The sequence below is a fragment of the Necator americanus genome, chromosome I (assembly GCF_031761385.1).
Source record: "Necator americanus strain Aroian chromosome I, whole genome shotgun sequence".
NCBI lineage: Eukaryota > Metazoa > Nematoda > Chromadorea > Rhabditida > Ancylostomatidae > Necator > Necator americanus.
Window position 1 is genome coordinate 31,178,354 of NC_087371.1, and position 27,125 is coordinate 31,205,478.

Consider the following 27,125-nt stretch of genomic DNA (forward strand, 5'->3'; position numbering starts at 1 on the left):
AGTTTTATAGGATCATCCTTATTTTCTTTGTTATTTAATTAAAATATACCTGTAGGTCAATTTCCTTCGTATTTCATTTCTCCGTGATGTCATTTGTGTTCAATTTTTTGATAACGTCAAAATCCAGAACTAAGCAAACACACCAAGATGGAATCCGAATTCAATTATCTTTTTTCTTCTAAAAAGTTCACTTTTTTCTTGGAAATGACTTCAAGGACCCAGATTAGAGAAGCAAGTTGATTAAACGAATTCGCAGCAAAGTGTGACTGCAAATTGAGAGCTAAATAAAATATTTTTCTATTGTTGTATTTCTAATAAATTACTCAAGAAATTCCTCAGAAAAATATTTCAAGAACTCCTCCATTCTTCTCGTCATTCAGATCCTGTTCCTGTGAATGCTCACTGTGTTCACATCATCCTGAATAAAGACTTCTAAAAAATCCAATAAAAAACTCGTTTTCGCATTGTGTTCACCACATTTCTGCTTCTGCAGCTGCTTAGTTTTTTGTGTATATGATGTCAGCTAGAGGAATCCAGAAAGAAGAAAATCATAAGGAGTAGAATGTTTACTTTGTTCGTTGAACATTTTTACACAAGAAGCATACATCGCAAACGAATCAGTGGGACCGACAGTGTTTGATGCGATAACAGAAGTCTTCCGACTCTCCGAACACAACTTTGGAGCGGGGGAGGCGCAGATTCGTTGTGTGTGCGTGGGTGTGATTAAAAAAAAAGAAAAAAGAAAAAAAAAGAATGTGTGTGTGTGTGTGGCGGTTCAGAAGGAGGAGCGGGCTAGGCAGAACAGAAGCGTGCGATCGGAGTGTTGGCGGAAGATTGTCAATTTAAATCAGGGCAACAATGGTAAGGACACCGGTAGGAGATAGCTCGACACTTATGTACAACTGTCCTCACGGATACTCTAGCAACAGAATTTTGGGTGGGATTGGAGGGTGGAGAGGTGAAGAGGGGGACGGGGGGAGAGAGGATAGAGGCGGGGTGGGTGGACACGGTGGGAAACAGAACTTACAAACGAACGTGTTGGCGGAGGAAATGAGCGAGCGTTGACTCGCTGCAACTCTTATTATGACTAATCGTAGCTGTTGGCTATCACACTATCGCAGCGCACTCTTTGGAACTTACTCTCACCTGAGAGTCGAAACGTGTAAGAGAAATAAGAGACGCGGAGAAAGAGATGAACGGAAACTGTGTGTGTGTGCCAGCTGGCGGCGGCGACGGCGACGGCGGTGGCGACAGCGGCAGCGGTGACGGTGGCGGTGTCGATCTACTGCACCGAGCAGCAACCGCATTTCCTCTTCTTCACATGCACCAATTCGACTTTGCCTGCCGGTGGAAGATCATCGAATTCGGCTGCGTTGGTGGCACTAAATAATAACAATGAACTACAATGTTCCATCCCGTGTTTAAGTGCTTCCGGAACGCGTCCAACGCGTCCCCCGGAACCACCCATAATGCCAGTTTAAGTGGAGCGATGTGGTAGCGATGTAGAGGAACTTGAACAAGGTGTTCGTCGATGAATGATCGACACTTTATGGACCACTCAAGAATTTCTCATTCTGCCCCAAAAGACAAAAGAACGGCTCCACAACAGGGAAAACATCCTGGAACGCTTTTCTCACTGAGCTTTTCGTCGGGCAAAGGTTGTGTTTGCTTAAAGAAGCTCTATAAAGTATTTCTTGACTTAGATTACTTCTATCTGGTCGATTAAGGATGTGGTGGAATCCAGACAAGAACAGAAATAAGAGTCTTCGTTTGGTAAAAAATAGCTTCATGCAGAGGCGGGAAAATTCTCAAATTATTAGTAACAGAACTCATAACTGAGGTTAGTAACCTATAGAAAATAAGAAATTAACGGCAGATCTTATCATGGCAGCCAAGTGATTAACCGTAAAGAAAAAAAAATCCAGAGGACGCTAAAACCCATATATTATTGAGCACTTATGACTATTACTTTTACATTAGACCTTAAAAAAGAAAAGGTTTGCAGAGGAATAAATGAGGAAACGGTGAGGAAATGGACTTTTTTCGAGGTGTATCACTTCCTAGGTAGTTTCTTAAGCGTACGAAAGTAAAAAAAAAATGAAAGTGCAAATATAAAAAAGTAGAGACGCATGAAATCTGAATTATAAAGAGAAATATTGAAACGATAGCGCTTTTAACATTCGAGCTGCCATGATGAGTTCATACCTTTGAAATTTGCTAATAATCGCGCAAAAACAAATAAAATCACTCCGATTTTCTGCTCCGCGTTAAAATCTCAGACGAAAAAAGAGAAGAAAGAAAAAAACACAGTGTGATGCAATTAAATAGCTGGCAAGGAGGATCCTGAATCATTTTTCAATGTCCAGTCTTCAATTGATGCTTCTCACTTTTTCTCCGGACTTGATTGCCGTTGATCAGCATCCAAAAGTGGTTGCGTCTGTGCTTTTTCGTTATCCATTAACTGTTCTTTCGATAAACCATTTTGAAGGTAAGCAGGGGAGGATATTGAGCTGGAAAAACAACAAATTCCTTTCATTAACGTTATTCGTTATCCGGAGACTTGAAGGATTTTAGTCTTACCCGTCCTTTTGTTGTTTTGTGGGCGTATTATGGGCACTTCCCGGCCTACTTGGCGGGAACGGTTTGTGCATGTACTGTTCAACAATTGGATCCACCTCGTGATACAGTACCTCTTCCGGTCGGAAAGGATTCTCATGTTCAGCCATTTTTCTAAGCAAAAAATCTTTTATTGTTCGAGCTACGAAATTTTCTAAAATTTAGAGAATAAAACTCACTTTGAATGTAGAGGAGGACTTATTGCAACTCTACGTATTTCTTCTATTTGATTTGGAGGTGAAATTGGGCTGGGAGATTCTGGTAACACGAGGTCCGAGGTCACCGTAACTCGATTTACAGGTGCGTCGGGACTGAAACATATACAAATAATGATCAACAAAATAATATTAGCCATATTTATGAAGCTCTCAGGCACAATAAAATTTTTTTTCGAAAACACAACGTTAAAGAGATTAAGCGTTCTTCATGGCAAATATTCTGCTATAATCTTGCTCAAAAACTAGGTGAAAAAATGGCGAGAAATAATTTCGAGGAAAGACAAGCAAACTCTTGGAATTCTGGAACGAATCTTATTTAGGGAAGCTCCTAGAAAAAAAAAGTGATTATGAGAGGAAAAAATCTGCAGGAAAAAGTTATGCTTAGATGGATTCTTGGAACTACTTATTCTCGGGATTCTTGGAACAACTACACAACAACATTGCTCATTCCGAAGATTAAATAATACTTAAAATTCTTTAAATGTTAAAGTTAAGAGTTGTTAAAGTGTTGGATGGAAGCTTTCTTTAACACTAACATTGCTTTAACACCTAAAACCTTTACAACTACTTTAACATTTAAACTTATTTTCCGAGATATTTACCAATTTTACTTTAGTGCTTTTTATTTTTATCCTCACTGAAATAACCGTTACTCGCGAATTCCAGAAAATAACATGACAAAAACTAAAGCAGAAATAATAGAGAAAAGCAGAAAGAATGCTGGAATGCTTGGTTGGGATATGGATGGTATATGCATATTTTCCGTTCCAGATCCACTGACGTGTTGGCTACATCGGAAACGAGGCAATTGTGCACTATGGGAACGGGCTAATAAGGAGGAGGAGCACGTGTGGTATGTACTGATGAGAAAAGATCAATGTGTGCCTCACGGAATATGTCCGAGAAACTGAATGTGTCCAGCTGCAGGCAATGAAATACAATTAATGGAGAGCTTTCGGGAAGGCAAAGCGCAGACGATTCTGGATAAGAAAAAAAAGCAGGAGTTTCGTTGCAGTGACAATAATAAAAAGGCTTTGTCAAGCAAAAAAAAAATGATTTTTTTTTGTCATAAAGTAAATGATGTATGTGAAAAAAAAACCCACAGACCGAATGTGTGTATGCAAAGTTATTTTTTAGAAGAACATTTTCTTTAGAAATTTTTTCCTGAAACGTCACCATGGAAAAATGTTCGCAACAGGGCATTGCAAATTACTTTCTGCTCTACATATCCGCCGTCTCCCTAGGATACGCACAAGTGCCAGAAGAAGAAAAAAACAACAACAACAACAACGAAAGAATAAAATAGACAGGAAACGAAATAGCAATGAGTTAAAAGCTGTGAGGTAAATAATGAAGCGATGTTCACAGCAAGCAATGCACCACATCCCACTATTTAGAGAGGATTATTGAAAATCCGAGGAGGCGCGCCTGCCATCGCGAGAAAGGCCTACGAAACAACGTAATTCAATTTCCAACATGGAGCTGCCCTTATACTCGGATCCTATTTCTCATAACAAACGAGACTTGGCGAGTTCCAGAGAATATTCGAGAATTTGTTTGTGTGGTTGCTCACCGCACAATAAGATGGCACGAAACAAAAACAAACATCGCAAAAGAGTGATGATTCGAAATCCCTCAAGAAAAACGAATATTCGAAATGTTGCATGCAAACAACTGGGATGTCGCCCCCAGAAGAATACGAAATAACGAGAGTGAATGAGTGAGGGATTTGTGGGCGGAAGTCGTGAAATCCAGTGCTGGAATCGAGAAGTTGGATCGCGAAGAAAATCCACACTCCTCGAATCGATTCGAGCTGATTGCGGGCGATCAGACGAGTCACCTCCGCTGTCTTAGAGGTGGTGGTGGTGGGTGGGGGGGAGACCTCCTCAACTAAGCGATCGATATCCCTCGCAACTCTCTTCACCAATCAAAAGTTGTCTCTCACTCGAATGACATGCACAAACACTCACGCGAGAGTCTACAATGACAACGATTCGCTACGAAAATCCCTTTGAAGAGAGCGCTCAAAATAGATTTAGATTTCAACGGGTCGAGTCCATGAAAATTAGGATGTGGCAAGTCGGATCTCCGAACGGAAATCCTATAAACTACGACGGGAAACGTTTATAGTTCGTAAGATAAACAGAGACACATCTGCAAGTCTGATTCTCATCACACTATTTTTGAGCTTCAAAAATCCAGCAACGAAGAAATTGTTCAGCTAAGGAACGACAGGGGAAATTTTCCAGAATTTCTGCTTAGAATATCCTGAATATTTATAGTATCTTAACCACGAGGCACTTCCCCAAAAGTGAAGACGGTTTTTTTTTGCTACCAATTTTTCCAATATATTTTGTTTCGATCGAGAAATAATCGATCCAATACAGTAGTACCGACTCCTTAAGTTGTAGGAAAAAAAACTTAAGGATCTCTCTTTTAACAACTGTTTTAACAAAATTCCTACATTCAGTTTGTGAGAGTTGAGAGAAATGTTTGCATTCACATGAATCACACAAGGCACTTCCCCATAAAGGGTGGATGGACGGTTTTTTTTAGTACTTCAGTGAAGATTCATCGACAAAACTGGAAGCAAAACTATGTCCGAGAAAAGGAATCAATAGAATGTATTGTTCGAAGCAATGAATAATATCGAAAAGTCGAATAACCGCGAAAGAATCAAAACGATATAGAATGACATGTGAAAACGTTAAACAATGCCCAGACTGGGAATAGATAAGGACATTTGGTGGCGCTAGGATCGATTTATAGCTCCTACACACAACCTCATTACTAATGAATGGCGGAGAGAGAAAACGTTTTTGGAGAACGTCCAATGTGTCCCTGGTTCGTTTCGAACTGCACTACTCCCACCAAAAGAGCTGGTGCTGTCGGTCGGTTAATGATGGAGCGAGAGTCGCTGTGGTTGGGCCCACCACAGCCACCACACAGCTCTATCGATCCAGTACAAAACGCCTTCAGCGATGAGGTCACGGTGGTGGCGGAGAGGGAGGGCGTTGAGGCCGATCGGCTGGTGGAAGATGCCAAGATCCCGTGTCCATTTCGGGGCCACAAAGATCGCATGGATCATTCAGTAACCAGAATGACCCAGTCCTAAGATCATTCTGGATTCGATCCTGGTCCGTGTATTATCGTGTTATGCTACTTCAGAACTCGATCGAATTTAAACGTTTCAAGTTACCGAGCCAGTGTAACACACTTTGTGCCGAGGTGCTCCTTGAATTTCCCCCCTCCTCATCGCCGATATCCTCGACGCACATAAATCCCAACATCTCACCTCAGGGATGATTTGCCAAAGTGCAACACAACTGACATCACTTAAGTTTATATTAACATTTTATATTCTATTTATTATATTTTATTTATTATTTATTTTTATTATTATATTTTATCTATTATTTATTTTTAATTTATTATCGGCTGGCCCCCGCAAGTCATTGTAAAGGCTAATACGCGTTTCAAAACCTCAACGATTACGAATTCCAGTAAAAACGCGTTGGCGCATCCCATGTGGATTGATACGCCAGTGACTTTATCCTTTTTTAAAATTTATTATTATTATTATTTTATTTTATATTTAACATCTTACTGCGTTCATTATGATGCTGATATTTCTGGATAACATGTTTTTCTGGACTTCCAATAAGACACCGATAGTTGGGGAAGAGTTATCGAATGCTCACGTTTCTCTTCCAGCAAACTAACTTAAGAATGTCAACCTCACGCAACCTCGTTAGTATTACGGTAATTGCCTTGAATTGAAGTAGGAAAAGAAATGTGATTAGGACGTAGATGGAACTGGAAGTAATTCCGCTTACGATGGTTAACTCATTCTAAAATTGCCGCCTTCGAGACACTAAGCGCCTGCGCTGTTGTTGCTCCAAATTTTCCCTTTACTTCGAGGTATTAGAATTATCTTTAGTGATCAATTAATCGATTAATCCAAACCAATTTGTTCCAGCAATTTCTGATAGATCAAACAAAATATCCAGGAATAATTTCTTCTTGGAAATAAATTAGGAAATTGTTCGTCTGGTGTTTCCAACAGATAATGTACGCAAAAAGTTTGAGATTCACGATTACTTAAGGATAGAATCGATAGAAATTCGTGGAGAAAAAGAAGAGACACCGCCGAATTAAATAAATTAATAATTAATTAAATAAATCGATATCATTGATCCTCCTGGAGTCCCCTAGTACAAAATCGACTAAAATTAAACTAAAACAACCGCAAATCTTGTTTGTCTCGGCTTATCGCAACAATTTCGTGATTCTGTCATTCGAGAGGTTATCGATATCCTTTATAATGGGCCTAACTGTGACGACTTTATTTTTTATTGCTGTTTTAATTTTTTCTAAACTTTAACACTACCGTACTTTAAGTTTTTAAACGACAAAAGTTGTTTTTCTTTATAAACTAACAGCAAATGTTTCGGCGTTATCGCCTTCGTCAGTGCCTGGAAAAATCAAAGCCAACCAGGACAATCGAACATGGGGACGAGTTAACATTTTTAAATCCAATCCAAATAAATTCTTGGATAACATGAAGGCCGAAAACAACGCAGAGTGGAACAAGAATGAGAGCAACTTCATAGCCAGCCTTTAAAGTTACTAAGCAACCAAAAAAGAAACGAAAAACATTATAGAATCTCATTTCCATTCTGGTCGTTTCGCATAAACCCGAGACGACAACTACGAGCTCTTTCACCAAACTACATATTTTATTCATATTACGGTGGCTGAACCTTAAAAAATGTCTGTTAACATTAATTGTTGAGAAAACACCGCAAATAACCCGATTAATGCTATCTACGTTTCTGTAATATTAGTAATATTTCCATAGAATGTTGAGGAAGTTTTGAGAGATTAATTTAAAACATTAGATTTTAAAAAATAATCATTAAAGTAATAGTAAAAATAATAAATAAATAAATGCTAAATATTAGATACTTATACTAATAATAAAAAAAGTCACTGGCGTATCAATCCACTTGGGATGCGCCAACGCGTTATACTGGAGTTCGTAATCGTTGAGGTTTTGGAACGCGTGTTGGCCTATATAAATAATAATTGTATTTTAAATACGATTTTTTAAATACTACATTATATATGTTATTTGCAATTTTATTATTTACAATCTTATTTTGTTTATTATTATTAATTGTATTTTTGACAATTCTCAATTTCCACAATTATATGAGATTGTAATAGAAACCGTGACATTACCATCACACACGAAAAATCTATCCAGCGCATGAACTATCACGTTTGTAACGGATTCTACAAGAGTTATCGTTTTTTTCGACAGTTGACAGAAATCTTACATTTTAGATACTTTAGGAGAACCGATTTTATGAAGGATTTGTTTGTAAGAAGTCGAGTGAAGACAAGTTTTATTTGTTAGTTAGTCTGGCTAAATGAAATTTCCACTTATCAAAAAAAAAGCGGCTGATCGCATAGATTCAATACAGTGAAATCCAGAATGAAAGAAGAAGAAGAAAAAGAGAGAATCCTAGAATAGATGCTATTGACTTTACAACGGAGTAGTTTTCAATTTATGTATGCTAATCACATAGGTAGAAAGGGAAGGAATGGGCTTTCGCATGGCTAACCTCGAAAAAGAGTCGAACTCGTAAAACGCTCCTCGATGACATGCGTGGGTTGTGGCAGCTGCCTGGATGTCATATCCGTAGTATGTTTGGATAGAGGAACGCGAAAAGAACTCAACCGACATGATCAACTAGCAAAAATGACACGGTGACGAGATATGTGCGGCTGTGTCGATCCGCAGCATGAACGGAATCAGGGAAATGGAAAATTTTGCTCTTATCCGGAGCCTAAGACAATAAGAATCGGCGGTGGGTGACCTAAGATAGTGCTACGGTCACTAATAGTGTTAGTTGATGACCGCAGTACTATCTCAGGTCATCCGCGCTAAGTTTATTTATTTGAAAACACCCATAGCGTTGCCATAAACAGAAAAGAAAAACAAGAAACAGCAGAGCACACTGGAATTTCGTCAAAATTGTAGTCTTCCACAGAATCGTTGGCTTTTCACTGCACATTTCCGAAGGATTGGAGTAGTGGTTGAGCTGCGCCCACGATTCCTACACACACACGCACACTATCGCGGAACTTCCGCGAGATAGAACTTACGACGCCCCAAAAGGATTTAAAGGACGCGGGCGGCGTCCTTTAATTTCCTTTTCTGTCCAGGATCCATACCCAGTAAGATTCGCAGTAGTCGATAGATGGGCCCATTCATCAATTTTTTTCTCAATATTCATTTACTCTGTTATTCTTTTGTTTTTGTTGTTACTCGTATCTTTCCCTCTTACCTTTACTATTTTTTACGTATGTTGTATCATGATTTTGTGGTCCATTTGGTCTAACCCAGTATCTCAAGGTGACACCACATAAAGAGTTGGCTCTCAATGTTAGTCAAAGCGAGCGGAAGAAGCCAGTCCGGGGAATCCTACATTCTCTATCAAACCCCCTTTTACACACCTCATTGTCAGGGCATGAACTACAGTACCTCTGAATAACTAGTATGCGCAGGAGACACATTTGCATGATGAAAATACTATAAAAATCGGTCCGCCGGAACATAACATCTGGTCAAGGTCAGTTGGCAGTTGGTGCACACGTTGAAAAGTGCAACATGGAACGATTGCTTTTCCTATTGACGTCATCATCTCCATCATCGTCCACCGTACACCTCCTATGCTTTGGCCAAATGTACGAAAATGTGCCGTGTCCGTCCTTCTTATAATGATTACACATTACATCGGGTTGGTCGAGCCGGAGACGGAGCCGGAGCCGGGCAAAAACATAAATTCCCCCGACCGAATTGGAAAGAATCAGAACAACTCTCGAACAATTATGTGTAGCTGCGAAAGATAGGAAAGAGAAGGAGGAAAAAAAACACGCGCACGCTTGTGTGGGGGTGGTTTGACGTGTGACGAGAAGACGAGAATAGACAGTCGATGATGAACGTGAAACGATCAGCAAAAATACGTGAATACGAAACGAGACGAAAATTAACGGATATGCCCAACTTATGCGCAAAACTTTGGATTTACATGAAAAGGGGAAACGTTTCTAATATGAGTGAAAATAAATCGATACCAGGAACACTATTTGTTAGGAATCAGTTTCAAAAGAGAAATTCGAAAAAAAAAACTCCAAAATTTACCGCGCAAAAAAATGTAATCATTGGAAACAAGATCCGATAGGAAAACATGAATAAACACGTCGAACATGTTATTTTATTATTCTTCTCACGACTCGCACTGTCTGCACCAGGTGTGCGTAACGTAACGTAGCGGATGTCGTAACGGAGTGACGGATTAATTTATAACGACCACCACCACCTACGTCTTCTACGTCACTTTTAATAGGATCGAAGAGATAGGTCGAAGAAATTGATATTTTCATTAAAGCATAGTTTCATTTGGGAGCTGTTTTTCTCCGGAAGATTACTCCAGGAGGAGCTGCGTCTAAGCCAAGCAAAGTAATCCGTTGCTGGAAGCATGACTCGAAACTCGACTTTTCCGGTAAAAGCATGTGGGGGAGCGCTGTGTGAATCCGTCGCTGCCAGGATCCACCGGAAAAATTTGAAAACAACGAGAAACTACTCTGAAACGTGCAGTAAACCATGGAAACAACCGCTCTCATTACCGCGCGTGTGGTGTTTTTGCATTCGCCACCAACGTCAGCGGCAATCAACCGCATGAGCTAAGGACACTATCAACGCAGGTACGGTATCCAGACAAGTTTCTCAACAAAAGTAGGTTTTTACGGTTTAAAACATCGTTGTACACGTTCAGCAGACCTAATATTAATCCATCTTCTATATTATCATTATAATAATATAATATTTCTAGAATTAAAACGGAACGGATAGAGAAAAGAATTCACAACCAGAATAAAGTTAAATAAAAGTAAAATAAAATTAATAATAAAAAATATAAAATAAATAAAAAAAGATAATTTAGAAAAATTCATGGGAGCAGAAGAATACCCGTACAGTTCTCTATTTTGACTATATTTTATCTCTACCGCTCCACAAAAACACGTAACAGAAAGGGAATAATTACTGGTATCGAAAAGTAATGTCATTTCTCCATCAATTAAAACTAATCAGATCTTCCAATACACCTTATCCTCCCTCATCAGTGTGATCCTCCCGATTATCACTCACACGATGCTCTATGCTCGAAAAAGTTTCATTTACGGATTTCTGAAGAAGATCTCCATGGTTTGAAAAAAAAAACAAAAGTAGATAAACAAAAAATGACGCTACTTTGCCATACCTCCTATAAAATTTGACCAAATCTGAGATAAAATAAGAAATTTGGACAAATGAAATGAAAAATTGAATTGACAACACCTCTCATTTTTCGTTTTACAGCTGTTGACGTTTCCTATGTAATAATGATAGCCATCATTTTGAAGTGGAGAGCAATAAAAAGCCAGAAAGTTCTCTATTGATTATGATTTTATGATTTTCTATTGGCTCGCTACTATTTTTTTTACACAAATTTTTACAACTTCATAGTTTCTTAATCACATATTGATGCTCATCTAACGATGTATTCACATATCGTGGAAGAATTGAACAGTTTTTGTTCCAAGGTATCTTTACAGGCTTTGAACAAGTGGTGGTCTGACGGAAGAGGTCTGAGAATTATGATGGGTGGGACAGCGTTCCCCTATCTAGGCCCTCAAGGCTGACGAGGTGTCGAAGCGACGTACAGTCGCGCATTTCCGTGAAAGAGGAGAACGGTGGCATCTCGGATGCTTTTCTCGATTTGTGGCTGCCAACTCACGGAGTTTCGACGAGACAACACAATTTTCCCTAAAATATTCGACGTCATTGTCCAGAAGGCTACGAAAGTTAGAGCGGGATAAAATAGGAAATTATCAGAGACATATTTTAAATTAGCAGCGACATATTTTACCGTCTGGACCTTTTTTCCCTGCCTTAGGGTGCTCTGAATTTTTCCCAGCAAACAACATAAGGAGACGCTGCGCTCTAGAGGAGAAACTCCATGTTCCATAAAGGAGAAAGTGTGGGGAATAGGGAATACCGTACCATGGAATACTATGGAATACCGTTTCTCGTTTCTCAATCCATGGCCTCAAGTTGACCACGAGTGGCCGAACCTGTACGGCCGCGCATTATCTTGGAGAAGGTGAACAGCCGCACATCTCGGTCGCTTTCCTCGAATGCTGGCTGTGAACTCGAGGAGGCGAGAGGTGTAGACTTTGGCGCCGATCGTCTGGTTGTCGGGCTACATCTTTCATCACAACGTTCCCCACGAGAACCAGCAGCAGTAGCAGCAAAGGAGAACCTTCTGATGGGGTGTTGGTTCGGTTGTGGCGGCCACTTTAGCTCAACCCCTCGGAAGAGTTAGTAGACAGGATGAGTATCGTTATCACAGGGGACCCAGCTCTCGTGTCCCGATGACATCCTGCAGAAACTCCGATTGACGCAGGCGAAGCAGCATTGAGTGATGGATCCTAACCATGAACTGTTGGTCTTGGTCAGCGCCTGAAGTACTCATAGTGAGTACAGAACTTTTCAGTAGCCAAGAACGTTTAGATGAAGTTTGATGGTGTCCTCAGCAACGACGAGTTCTGGAGACATCGCGCGCATCGTGGCGTTCGGGAGCTGCCTCGAAAGACTCCGTAAATCGTCGATGTCGGGGGTGCGTGTGTTGGAAGTCGGCTAAAGAGAAGTTCCCCTCGTCGAAGCAGCGGAACCAGTTGCTGACGGTAGCGTGGGCACCGCGCTCCCCTCGTCCAACGCCTAGTTGATGTTGGCGATCCCCTGAGGTGTCGTATGACACTATTTTCACTCGCGGAAGAAGATCACTCAGGGATGACGTCGATCCATTTGCATTACAACGGTAGCTCAACAGAGGCCCGGCACTTTTGTACACCTTCGCCTAGAAAGCTTCTACAGCTTTACTTGAGCCTCCAGAAAAAAAAAATCATGCCCTAGCTTTGGAGCATCAATTTTTTCAGAGTATAGAAAATAAATAGCAAACTTAATAAAATTTGAACTACGCGTCTTTTCTGAGCTGATTCACCTCACAACAAACTTGGATAGTATTTGAAATTTCTCCCCGAAGTTTCAAAATTTTCAAAAAATTGAAATTGGATAAAGGAATCTATGTGAAATTTGAAAAAGAGTCATGAAGGGAACAAGCTCTAGCTTATTCGGTTTTATTTTTGCTGAGGACCGTACGTAGCTTAAATTTCTGTTTGAAAAATTCCAATTTTTGCTAGTCATCCACGTTATATTCCGGTAGGACCAGCGTAGATGACAGTGAGACGAGATAAGCACGTCGTTCACACGGTTGATGGTTCATAACCATTCCAAGCCAACTAATCCTGTCATCCCAGTTTTGGATTCGATAAACTGGTATCAAATGGAGGATAGTCTCATTGAGTTAACTTATGGATTGCTCCCAGAAGGTTACTAAGTATTCATTTGAAAAAAAAATTGGATCCTTGAACTGAAGTCGTATCCTTAGGGAAATTCTGAAAGGTTCGGCAGACGCAAACCAGCGTTCCTCTTTCCGTGAATGTTTCGATGCCTCAACAACATTCATTTTGAAACTGGTACCGACCATGCTATCCATGTTTTTTTCCACCTGGATAATGTTGAATCCGACAAGTTCTTAATTGCGAAAATGGGTTAGAATAGCCGTAATTTCTTCAAAATGACTGTTTTTGAGACGAGTACCTCGACCTGCGATTTTGTGTAGCTCAATAATCTCCGCAAAATCGTAGGTCGAGATGGTGTCCTTGAAATTAAAGAAGAAAGAGAACGAAAAAAGAAGGCTCCGTAACAATTTTCATTCGGTGTTAGAAGATTCTGATGAGCATAATTCCATTCCTCGACATAGAATTTTTCGGTATCATCGCAATACCAATCAGGTTTTTTAGAAAATATGCGTCATAATCTCAGATATGTGAAACAAATCGCTTCTTCACGAGGGGAACCATGGAAACAAATCCGAATACAATTCTAGGAAGCTGTAGAATATTAATTAGGTGCACAGACATAAAGATAAAGGGGAATTGAAAGGCTCCTTACGGAAAAAGACTTTCAAATGTTCTAGGATGGGATAAGGAATAGGAGAAGGAATAAAAGTCACTCAGAAAACAAAAGCTGTTCGTGGAAAAAATAAAACCAATAGAGTTCGGAGGAATGATAGCCGGTTACTTTTCCTGAAAAAATAAAATGTGACTGATGGATTTTTCTCAACTCCTTTTTCTTTCTTTGTACAGTCATCCTAAGCAAGGCCAGGTAACGAAGTTCGAGCGAAAAAATAACGTGGTGCTATTTTTTTGGCCATGATCCAACAGCAAAACAAGTGGAACAAGGCCATGTATAGATGGAGAAGAACACAAGAATTGACTGGTGGTCTGGAGCCGAGAAGAGATCGCTTGATCGTTCCAGGATGTCGGCTTGATTCTTGGCGTGATGTCTCGAGAAAGCCATTTGGTGCGCATATATATCATTCCAACAGTTATAGGCGACCATTACGAGCTGCATCCCGATTATCCGCGAAAACGACGCTCGCTTACTCGGCAGATATCGTCGGGTACGGATGAAGAATTTGGAATATCGGTGACTTTGAATGAATGAATGAATGAATGAATGAATGAATGAATGAATGAATGAATGAATGAATGAATGACATTCAGATTGAGGGAAGGTAATAAAGCGCAGAATAGCGCGGACAGATGGTAGTAGCACCTTTGAGTTGACCAATTAGTTTGTACTAAAAAAAGGGAGGAATAGGAAAATGAGGAGAAGCTGAGGAAGGAGGAATCCATAGAGAAAGACGTCAGAGCTGGAAAAATCAAGGTTTTTCAATTTTTTTTAAGGTAAAGTGCATATGATACCAAGATGATAACGTCACAAATCGGATCGGAGCAATCTATTTAAGATTTGTAAAGTGAGCCGTAAATATTCATTACATAATTAAATTGACGATGCTGCCTTTTTATCATTTAATTAAAAATTAAATTTCTGCTGTAGTATTGAATGCAGCCTACGATGGGGTTCTCATCAATTCAAATCCGTTATCCACGTTAGCTTTTCAGAGGATATTTCATGGATTAGGATTTTGCACTTAAGCTTCACAATTGGTTGCACTTTAGAATCGAACAATTGCAAAAAGTACAATTTCAATTTTCATTGTAATTTTACGAAGAGGCTTTTGGCGAGCACGAAGGAAATTGCTAAGGCAAATTTCCTTTCAAGAGAATCGAATAATTGAATCTCAGGCTCAGCGGCAGAAGCGACAATTCAATTCAATTTCCTTTCAAACAACTTGAAAATGTTTTTTTTTTCGGTCAATGTCACCACATATTTCTTAAAGAGAACGTAACACAAAAACATAATGATATTATTCACAGTATTTTCCTTATTATTTCATTATATTATTACTATTTTTTATTTTATTAATGATATTACTTTTCCATTAAATTATAGTGATATTATTTATGTAATGGAAAACATAGAGTTCGGGATGAAGATTACGAATATGACCAAGGCTCGGGTCAATTTCCGCTCATCCTGCTAAAAACGACGTTTTTTCCTACGAGGATACGTTAGAACGTTTCACATAAATAGGCAGCTGAGGAAACCTCATAGATCTCCGATCGCTGCGCTCGTCCGAGCAGCCGAATCCTATCTTTTCCTGGAAAGGTGCCAACATCGTCAATTTCATGGTGCCTTTAAATTCATTGTTATTAATGTTCAAAAAGCTTTTAAACCTTCTTTCTCAAGGTCCGCATCAACAGGATCCCATTTATAAAATCTCTCAAAATAATATTAGCCTTTAGAATGTACACATGGATAAGATGAACAAGATGATTACGTATTCATTTCTGGATGAAAAAAGTGGGCTGAAAGCGAGGTTGAACGTTGTAGTAGTTGGTATAGAAGTTTTAGAATGGAATTGCGAAACAAAAAAAAAACTCATAAGAAAATTGCGAAAAAAAATCCTGTTCTAGCAAAAATTGTGACAGCCTTTCAATTGATTTTAGTGGCGTATTTCCAGAATTTTCATAGTTTCAATTTTTCAAAAACCTGTAATATAAACTAATTTCTAAAATTCCCCAAAATCCTGAAGTTAGCGGATCGGTTTCAGCAAGCGTGCTTCACTTTATCCAAAACGTAGAATGTTCTCGAATACATAGTAAGAGGGTATGGGGGACTTGATGTAATATCACCGAAGATGATAAAAAATAATTAATTAACCATTAATTATTTCCCATCCAATATAAGCAGTACCATTAAATTATCTTCAAATTTGTCCTACCATCCAGGGAATGAAGAACAGAAGGTGACAACATGTTGTAGTTCTTTAAATCGATATTGATTTTATAGTCTAGATTTTTTTTATATTATGAATATTTTTTTAAATATATCTTTTATATTATATATTTTTATATTTTATATTATTGAATTATTTTTTTATTTTCTTTACAGTCTTTTATAGTCAGGATCATATTCAAATACCAAAACGCGGAACTAAAGAAAAACTACATAGTAAGAACTAATAAAAAAAATACGTTAATACAACTTAACGTATTATTTTGATGGACAAAAAAATCCGATGTCACAAATTTTCACACGGTTTTTGGTTTTGGTGAAACGATAATATGATCGAGAAAATGGTGGGTAAAAAAAAATATCCCACGGTACTGTATTCACTGGCGAAAATCGTTCGACAACGAGAATTTCCCTATCAACAAATTTTTGATTGATCGATGTAATAATGAAGAAAAGTTTGATCGTTTTTGTTTTATTATGAAAACGAAGTGGTTCGAATTGCGATAATGACAGGTCGGGTTTGAAACTGGTTCCATTAGTTCGTTTAAAGATACAATGCGTTAATTCTCGAACCTTCCCTCCCTCGAACCACAATCTTGAAACAGAACGCTTCGATTCGTTTACAAAAAAAAGCTAGAAGAAACTTTTCTTACATTCCTACGTTACAACGAGGAAGAATCCACAAAATCGACGAGAAAAGAAAGGCAGGGAAAAGTCAGAGAGAAGAAAGCTCAGGAAATTTTTCTAGGAACAGCTTTTTTCCGAAAACAACCGAAATTACTGACAGGAAAGGGATAAAAATTACTATAATGTTAATGAGTTTAGAGAAGGGAAGGTATGTGTATGAGTTAGTGAAAATCCTGAAAAACGTGGATAGTTTATTAGTAACTGCCGTGACAGTCACAAAAAAAAAGAAAGATTCAGCGTTGAACGAAAACGTTGCCTTCGCCTAGTGTTTTCCACTTCATCATTTAAAGTAACGGAAAGGATCAAATTTGCTGGAACTGATTGTTTTTCAGGATGAAAAATGCGTGAGAACGGCTAAACGATGAGATCGTGCAACGAATGTAATCCATATTTTCGCTATGTATCGATCCAGACATAACCACAATGTCAGTTACTCCTCATAGGATTTTTCGCCTAGGTTTAGCTTCAGATCTTGTCGAGAATGGAACTGGTTTAGCCTCCTGTTGGGTCCTGAGAGGAACACCAAAGATCCTTACGGATATTCAAACTAGTACTGGTAGTACTGATACTACTGGTTAGTGAAGAAATCTATTTTTTAATGTAATTTTTCAATTTTTTTTTTAATGAGCATCTGCGAGACATGAGAAAGCACATGAATTCGTCGCTATGATGGTTGTAGCTCCTGTTACGATTCCTTCTCCACAAATTCTATCTGTGATCCATTGTTGGATCCATAAATAGCATCCGGAAAGCGTAGGACTTAGTCAGCTCATGCGGCTGCAAAACGCTTTTGCGTGCGTTTGAGTTTTTCGTTGCGTGTGACGACGACGAAAGGCCGGCAATTGTTTTCGCCCCGGCAACTGCTTGAGCAAGGGGTGGAATCGCAATAACAAGCACACGCTGTCTCAAATTCACACAATTTCATACATTTATATTCTGATCGACGACGTGACGACGGGCCACGGATGGGCGAACACACAGCAAATTCAATGTGGAAGCGATGAGTGAGCGAGCGGAAGACGAGTTCTTCCAGAGTTTCTTCCAGAGTTCTCGAAACAACAGTCAGTAGTTCATCTAACAGTACGATTCGCGCTGACGGCTGAATAATCACCGACTGGAAAAATCAGACCATCACAAATCCAGCTGCGTGATAGTGAATATGAATAAAATTTCACAATTGTGAGCGTGAGTGAACGAACGGAGCCGACCGCCGAAAATCCATCATGCGCCAGTAGTGCGGGTGTATGTGAGTGGATTTGTATAGTAGGCAGTTTGGAGCGCTGATCCATTGAATGAACTGGTTCCACATTATCAAAAAAAAAAAAACCTAACGTACACCCGCAGTCACAAAATCTAGTGACTAAATTACTTATTGATTTTTCGCCGATTCATAGGTATCGAATGAATTGCACATGTAAATGGGGTGCAGGTGGATCGACCTTGCGAGGGATCTGCAGCCAATTAGTGCAGCCAGCCTGCTGTGGAGTCCTATTAATGATTCCACAAAATTGGCTCCGCCACCTCCATCCCGTGAGTCGACTACTTCTTAAGGTTACAGTACTCGAGTACAAGTATGATATGGTAAAGTGTTTTTGAAATTTTTGCAGTGAAAATGGAAATAAAAAATGTAAATAAATCAGTGTTACTTTTGGAAACGCTAAAAACTTCAGGATGATTTCTGTTTTCCGTTTGGGTCCCACTGAACATGAAACAGGAACTTACTAGTAAAGGAAAAAGCAAAAAAAGTGCTCTTTAGGAAGAAGTGACAATTCTTGAGACTTAAAAAGTTTTTCAAGCTGAAGAAAAGGCAATTAAAAATAATTAGAGCTAATCAAAGTTAAAAACTGAACCTCATTGTTCCTACGGGATTTAATTTCTGGTTAATTTAATCCAGTTTTACATTGGGACCATAATTACACCATAAAAATTCTAAAAAAAAATACATAGCGACGATTATATAGTAGATGGTACCGAGAGTGACGAGTCTCTCCAGGTCACCAACAACTTTGAAAGCGAATAGAAACGATAAACACTCAAATTCTGAGGAAAATGGAAGTGCTTGGATAAAAAAATGCAACAACAGCTTTGAAAAAATTGTGGCAACACGGGATGATTCCGAGAATTTGTCGCTAGCGTTGAGAAATTGGAAGAAAACTACAAATTAGTTGTATTTAATCCCGCTATACGCCTATAAATGATGATCGTGGTGAACTGGTGAACTCATTCTTCCAGAGGGACTCCTCACGGGACCTTCATACTCTCCAGCCTGTCTGTTCCATCCATACACTTAATGAGCAATGAAAATGCGACTTACTTTGTCATTCCGTGACGACCGCGGCGGCGCAGTTGATCTGTGATGGTGTCTGTGTGCTGCTCTCTCACTCTCTCCTTCCTGCCCCTCCCTTCTTCCCACCACCATACACCAAACCCCCCTCCCCGCCAGCGACAACGACGAGCTCCACCTCCTCCTACGTCTCTTCATCCCCTCACTCACTCACTCACTCACTCAGTTTATGTGTATGTGTGCATGTGTGCGTATGTAACAATTTACTACCATTGATATGCGTTTTTTTCAGGTTCACGTCTCTTCCGCTGCACAGTAAACAACGGGCGAGAAAAAAAAAACAACGAATCGAAACGAAGCAAAATAGAAAACAAGCGAAAATCCGTTGATTGGCACTATTGTGTCGTTATCCTGTCCGCTAGACACCACAGCGTAGAAGAGTACGAGGATCTACTACAAATTTTGTTGACGAAAGCAGTAAAGAAAGAAGTATCCAGAAAAAAAAGAGGCATTTTTACCACATGTTATCCAATTAAATTGGTCATAGATCACAAAGTTCCTAAAAAAAAGTTCCTTCCTAAAAATGAGTAAAGGAAACAAGATCTACTGGATCTATTATTTATTTTGAATCCGCATATTTGGAACTTCATTGAATTACGGTTTCTATTCCCTATCCCTATTCTTCTATTCTCTATGGTCAGGATCTTGTCCTTGTTCTTATTGGTAAGGTCTTAATGTCACCTCTAAAGAACTACAAAGAGAAATGAAGAATTCAGCTCTTTTTTAATCACAGCGTCAATCCAGAATGGACAGAGCACAGGAGTCAACCATGGAAGTAACACTTTCTTTTAAAATTTAATATTAAAAATAAGTGAATAAATAAATTAAGGGGCCGCTAATGTTATAAAAACAAATTTACTTTTAACTGAACTATTTTATTCGGAAGGGGAGATGGGACGAATAATTAATTAATAAAATATTTTTGTTTACTTCTATTAGGAAACCGGACAAACTGGCAGGTAAACAAATATATTAAGGAGTAAATAAAATTATAGCTAACATAAGTTCAGTTTTAAATGTACTATTACAGGATTAAACCAATCAGTAATTTTCCTATTATTCTCTTCTAATTAAGAAATTTTCTAAAACTTTAATAAGCGAATAATTCCAACCAATTATCGAAATTCTGAAGAGCGGTGAGGAATTCCAAGAATTTCCAAACAATTCAAGTCTTGCTGGTTAATTTCTGGAACGATCGCCCATGAGCTTGATTCAATGCGATTACATCAAAGAGCAAATGGATGCACGTATTTTATTTATTTACTTAATTAGTGAGTAAATAAAACGTGTTTACATACGTGTTTTATTTATTTTGTACATATTTGTGTAATTTTTGCCCGGGACATTCTAATCAAAAATGATTTGTTCGAATGAAAATGAATGTTCGAGTGAAAATGACGACTACTACTCCACTAGTAATTCAATAATTCGAATATTCGACTGTTCGATTATGCGATAATCGCACGCAGTGAATCTCTGTGCGAACTGTACCATTCTTAATCTCTTAAACGCTGTGTGTGTGCCATCGAGCTGATCCTGACCGAGTTAAAACATTGTGAATAAACAAAAGTTGAGCACTTGTTGAAGAGCGCGAAGAAAAAAAAATAGAAAGAGAGAGAGAACGGATAAATGAACGAACTCAGTGAACGATTGCCGTTGCAGGATCGGTGTCGCTTCCTCGGAATCTTTTTCGTAGATGAACGTCCTCACCGCGTCGTTGCCGAACGATACCCTGGAAAAAAAACACGGATCGAGTGTTGATCGAAACACACACACAAAAAGAAGAAGAAGAAAAAATACTGAATACAAACTTCTTTTCCTTTTCATGTCGCTTCAATGCTTTGATTATATTTCTCATTCCTAAAAATTTCCCCCGTTTGAATACGACGATCGACGGTAAATGGATACGTACGGCTGGGCAACAGGTGAATAAATATAATCGTTTATTTATCTGCGTGAGACGAGAAGTATACACATTTAGCTGCCCGTACTGGAACGCGCTTACAGGAAACACTAATCCAGAGAGAAATGAGGACCCGATGATATAACGCAGATGACACAACAACGTGTAGTTTTCGATGAATTAGTCATTGAAGTCAAAAAACGTAACTACAGCTGCATGTCCTCTTCCTCCTCCTCGTCTTCCTAAGAGAAAAAACTCAAGATTTCTTAAAGGAGGTCTTAGGAGGGACTGAAAGCAGGAACGCAATAAAATTTTTACTCGAAAAAATAGATGGTTGAGGACAAAAAGCGTAGAGCACTTTGCAATTTTTTTCTCAAATTAACCAAGTTAAATAAAAGAAATCCGTCCTATTATTTTATTCTTATTATTTTATTCTTATTATTTCATTCTTATTCTTATTGTTTTATTCCTTGATCTTCCTGGATACATAATTTTCGTAGCGGAATTTTATTCACCTATTTCCCAACAACTACAACTACACGGCATTTTTTTAAGGTTGAATTTCTTAGATTTTACATCTCCAATTAAAAATGAGAGTTTTAGAAAAAACTTAGAAATTTAGGACATGAATAACACCGAAGAAACTTCGCATATTGTTGGAATATTAACAAAATTTTTTTTTTTCGAAGGAACTTAGAGTAGATAACTCATTGCATAAGTTCCATGCTTCTTTTTCACTCAGCAAAATCCAGAAATTCAGAAAGATTCTAATTGCACGAAAATTTTGTAGTGAATAAATTCCTGTTCGATGTACGATAGAATAATTTCTTGCTTAAGATGATCTCATAAATCTATTTATTTAAGTCTCTCTGGATCTAGATCCTTCAAGCTGAGTATCTTTTTGTTTTCTCTTCACGGACATCCCGGAAATCTCTTCCATTATTTTCTCGTTTATTGTTGTAGTGAAGAGTTATTTCGTTTCTATTATAAATGGATATGAAATGTATAGCAAAGCTACATATGAACGTAAGTTTTTCTATTCCAATTCCATTGAATCCAATCCAGATTCTATTCAGGATAGGTGCTAGTTTTTAGGAGGTTTGTTCAATTGCGTTTTAGCCAGCCGTAGAATACCTAATACTATGAAATGCATGAAAATTGCCCACCACCCGTGGTAACTCATTGTTGTTTTAGCATTGAAAATGTCGTATTTAATCCAGAATCACGTTTCCAGACGTTTTTTCATTTACAATAATCTTTTCTGTCAACAAGACGGGAAATGTATAGCATAAAAACTTCCATTTCTGGATGTGAAGGAACGCGTGGTGGTGATGATGTGTAAATGGACGAAAAAAGGGGGAAATGTTTCGAAAACATGTGATGAATAGTCCATGGATTCATGCGTGTACTTGATAGTAGGCATTATTATAGCGGAAATACGGTGGAAAAATGTTTCTGGATATCATCGGGGATTGTTTGAACTTGATTTCCGTGTGCTACGAAGAGAATGGCAGCGAATCAAACCACGCAATACAAACAAGCGCACAGCTGAGCGCGTGCACACAGTCCTCTAATGTCACAAACAGACCACGTAACTCTGTGTCTGCGTTGAGGGATTCCTGGATCAACGGGGTGATGGGAAGGGGGGGGGGACATCGCATGTACTCAAAATCCTTTGCGTTCAGGAAGTGATCCGAAAAACGAGGAGATCGGCTGTGAAAAAAATGCATAGAAGGTATTGCGGGAATAGACGGAGGTCAAGTCGGACGGGAATGACAGCCGTCAGACTCTTCGGTGGTTGTAACAATTAACGTGCGTTAGATAGGTCGCGCACGTTGTGTTGTGAGCGTCTGGATTACTGCTGCGCAGGTGATGCCGTGAAGGAGGTGTGCGAAGATCCCAATCGAAACCTCAATCTCGGGGAGAAGTCCTCGAAATCTCCGAAGAAGCCGTGAGAATTTCATACGCACTGAAATCTCATGTCAGAACTTTTTTTTTAATCAGTTTTACTGCCTCGGACAGGATTTCTATTTGATTTTTTAATAAATAATAAAATAAAACAAAATAAATAAAAATAATAATAAAATAATAGATAGTAATAATTCTCATTCTACTTCTTTCTCGTTACTGGATTTTCTATTGTTTATTTGCAACTATTCCTTGCCTCTTACTCTGGGCACGCCTTTGAGCGTAATAAGTAAATAAATAAATAATAAATTAAACCAATAACAAAATAAATTTAAAAAAAAATCATCGATATGTTGAGAAGTGTTAATGTAAGAAGCGATCAGGATGTTTGGATCGGATCAAATATCAGATGCACCACAGCCGGCAGCTAGGAAGCAACTAGGATCCTCATACACACACACACACCTATGCAGGGCTTCCAGAAAATATTTGGACCCAAATGGTTTTCAAATCTGTTTGAAAATGATGGCTCAGGAAAATCCAGAAAAATGTAAAAGATTTTCAGAGAAAAAAAACCGTTTCTATCTATCATTAAAGGAACAAAACCTGGCCGGGGAGCCATGTTTCCGTAAAAAGATTTTTCAATCAAAAGAATTTTCCGAGTCGATTCGAAAAATTTCGAATAAACAACTCAGATCAGAGACCGAACTTTGTGAGTCGAGAATCAAAACATGAATCACGCTCCGCTCGTTGCTCCTGTCTTTGTTTAGTCTAAAACAAACAGAACATGAAGATTCCCGATCCGATATTATTTCAAAAGTATTTCCGGTTAAAAAGCGAATTAATTTTATAATTATCGTAAGAATGAGCAGTCATCGATTAATTAATGCAAAAATATGTAGATAATGGCGCATAAATTAATAGTAGTAGCGCATTTTCTATCTTTAAGCCAGCAAGAAAGAACTTTTTAGGATTTTTTCTCCAGAGAAAAGTCCTAAAAAAATATCCTAAAATATTTTCTACTGGCTCACATCGTCAAAGAAATTGCTAAAGTCTGATAAAAGGGATAGTAGCAGCAAAAGAATGATGGTCTAATCCAGAAGGCAGCTCATCCCTATCGCTTTGGATCCCGAGCAGCTGTCTTCCCTCCTATTTCTATGGAAATTCGATTGTGTTGTTTATTTGTACGTATTTATTGCTTTTAATATTATACTAGATCCATGTGTTTAATTGTATTGTTTATCATATTATTTTATATAATATTTTTTATTGTATTATTGCATTTAATTGTTATTACCATATTTTATTGCGAATTCTTTGCTTTTCGATGCGATTAAATAATAAATAATTGCTAATCTTTTCAAGCTATTCCCCTAAAATATTTTTTACTCATTTCTAAATTTGACTTTTTCTTCAAAAGGCGGGAGAATAAAAGAAAAAAACTTGGTTGTAACATATTGTTTATATACTACTATACTTATTTCTTATTTTCTTCTTCTTATTAATATACTTATTTCCCATTATTTATGCGCTTATATCACATTTGTTTATTATAAAATTTAAATAGAATAATATTCTTCCCAAAATACTGATGACATTTCATTAACATCAAACTTTTCTCAAATTCATTACGAGTTTTTTTTGAGGAGGTGGGAAAAGGAGGTGATGGAGGTTTTCTAAATGTACTCTTTTTTTTGCATTTTTTCGCCTATTCAAGAGAATAACAAATGAACTCGTTTACTCAAGTTGGAAATTTATTCGGAATCGATCCTGAGAAGCCTTTTCATGGATGAAAACTAACGAAGTCACGAAAAACTTTCCAAAACTAACGTCTAAATGTTAAATTCTAGTGTTAATACATACATATATAAAATAAAAAAATGATGCTAAATAAAAAACCAATGTTAAATATTACTTAAATACCGCAGTAGAAGTTTAGAATTAACTTGCCATCATACTGATTAGTTACCATTTTAATTATTTTCTTTATTCAGTAAAGTTCCTTATCCAGTGAATTTCACCTACATACCTTACTGACGATTGCGGGAGGAAAAAAATTAAATTAAATTAAATTAAATAGTGGTATTAAATTAAAATGGATGAATTAATGAAATAGTTAATTAATTTTCGTGTAAAATTTATATATGAAATAAAAAATAAGTGATTCCCTGTGTTTATACCCTCTAACAATCATAATCTACGCTCTAAAATACTTTAACTGACGTCGATCACCATTCATTGAAGATCACAAGAACTGTCCACCCCTGCCCCCGTTGATGGAACGCCTTCAAAACTCTTTTCCATCCGAAAGTACATCCATCCATCCATCCATCCATCCATATGCGTGCAGATGGAGTCGAAAAAAAAACTTGACTTTCCGGTTCTCAATATCGAATTCTATGTACAGTCGAATTGGGCGAGCAGTGCGCAATGCAAGTCACAGAAAAAAAAACATACATTTTACTCAGACATGCGCATTACTGGTAGAGTTGTACTTTTAGGGGGTTAGGATCGGCCCGTCATAACGAAGATAATTAAAAATGCAGCGCAAATGTCAAAATATTCGAATTTCTAGCGTAGCCGATACGACATCGCGCATCAAATTCGATGGATTCATGCTTCGACGCTGGAGTTAGCGCCGGATCGGGTCGCACTAGTCAATGAGTTAGCGCTAATCTTCTCCAGGAAGAGTTAGATCCTCAAAAATTGTGCATGGATCCTTTGAAATCAGACCAGAAGTCTTTTTTTTTATTAAAAAGAAGAGATAGGAACATGGGCTATTTTTAGTAGTGCAGTGTATCATAGATCTATCCTTAAAGAACTGTCTGAGCTTTCCCGTGGATTCTACATCGAGTGCTCGGGATTCATTTATTCCTCGAAAAGTTCTTTATGGTACATAAGTACATAGTACAAGCTTTTTTTGTATAATATTATATATAAACACTAATTTGTAGCATTTAAACATCTGTTTTAAAAAGTTTTTCGTAAATTTGTTAGTTTTCCTGTATGAAAGAATGTTCTCAGGATTGTTTTCAAATAAATTCCCAATTTTGAAGCTACTAGTACGTGGATGAAGAGTTTTTTCAAATCAAATAGGTGCAGAAATTCTTAGCAACCCTTTTGTTTTTTCTTAGTTTTTTTTTCTCCACACTGAAATCTACAGTCAATAATTGAAAATAATCAAGAATTCGTTCTTAGCTCAGCATAGCTGGTGTCCAGGAAAATATCCCAAAAGTTCTAGACTTTAGAAAATTGAAAAAGTCCAAGATCTAATAGAAAAATCACACTAACCGTTTGTTGAAAGTGCCGTTGGGAGAGGTGGGAGGCGAGGGGATGGCAGCGTCGACCATATTCGGCTATCGCATGCGGACCTGGAATCAATACGAAATGGAATTCGTGCCGTGCAATTTCCTACTACCTGAGAACGAACGATAGAAATCGGTCAATAATCCTAGAAAAGAATGGACTCTCATAAAAGAATTTGTGGACATTTCCAGTTCTTATCTTTGCGAACAATTCTACAAATCACAGAAAAGTTACAGAAAAGCACGTGCATGGCTGCAAAAAAAAACGAAAATGTGCACGAAAGAGGTTTGGTGAGAGAGAGAGAAAGTGAGGGGAACGACCAGAAAAAAAAACGATAAGGAAATTAAATGTGGATCCGGTCGCCCAGCCATAGCTATGGATGAACTCTGGGAAATAGGATAGTCGGAGAACAGAACAGGAGGTCAACCGATCCGGCAAAATGCTCACAACGATCTACGATGAAACGACTGCGATGTAGCGATGAAATTCTCGAAGGATGTGATATACTGATAGGCCATGTCCTGTTGTAGATCCTTGACGAATCCACAGCAGGACAAGTGCACCGCAGCTGATTCCACTGAATTATTTCATTATTAAGTTTAGAGGACATAAAGTAATCGAAAATATCGGGTTCTGTGGAATCTGAATTTTCCTGAATAGAGCAGAATAATCGGAAAAATTGAACGTGCAGAATTTTCAGTTAGGGTAAAATTTAGGTAAATCCACTTCACGATCCCTCTGGAATTTTATCCAAGAACTGAG

The 27,125-nt window shown here is 38.1% G+C and overlaps 1 protein-coding gene across 1 annotated transcript; it reads right to left on the minus strand.

Annotated features, from left to right (window-relative positions):
• Nucleotides 1-1,282: 1,282 nt before the first annotated feature.
• RB195_007396 (uncharacterized protein) lies at nucleotides 1,283-26,407 on the minus strand (the record flags this gene model as incomplete). The annotated part of the gene is made up of 6 exons (XM_064180996.1): nucleotides 1,283-1,382; nucleotides 2,388-2,510; nucleotides 2,581-2,730; nucleotides 2,796-2,927; nucleotides 20,886-20,978; nucleotides 26,349-26,407. 6 exons carry the CDS (start codon nucleotides 26,405-26,407, stop codon nucleotides 1,283-1,285), a joined length of 657 nt encoding a protein of 218 aa, XP_064037823.1.
• Nucleotides 26,408-27,125: the final 718 nt, after the last annotated feature.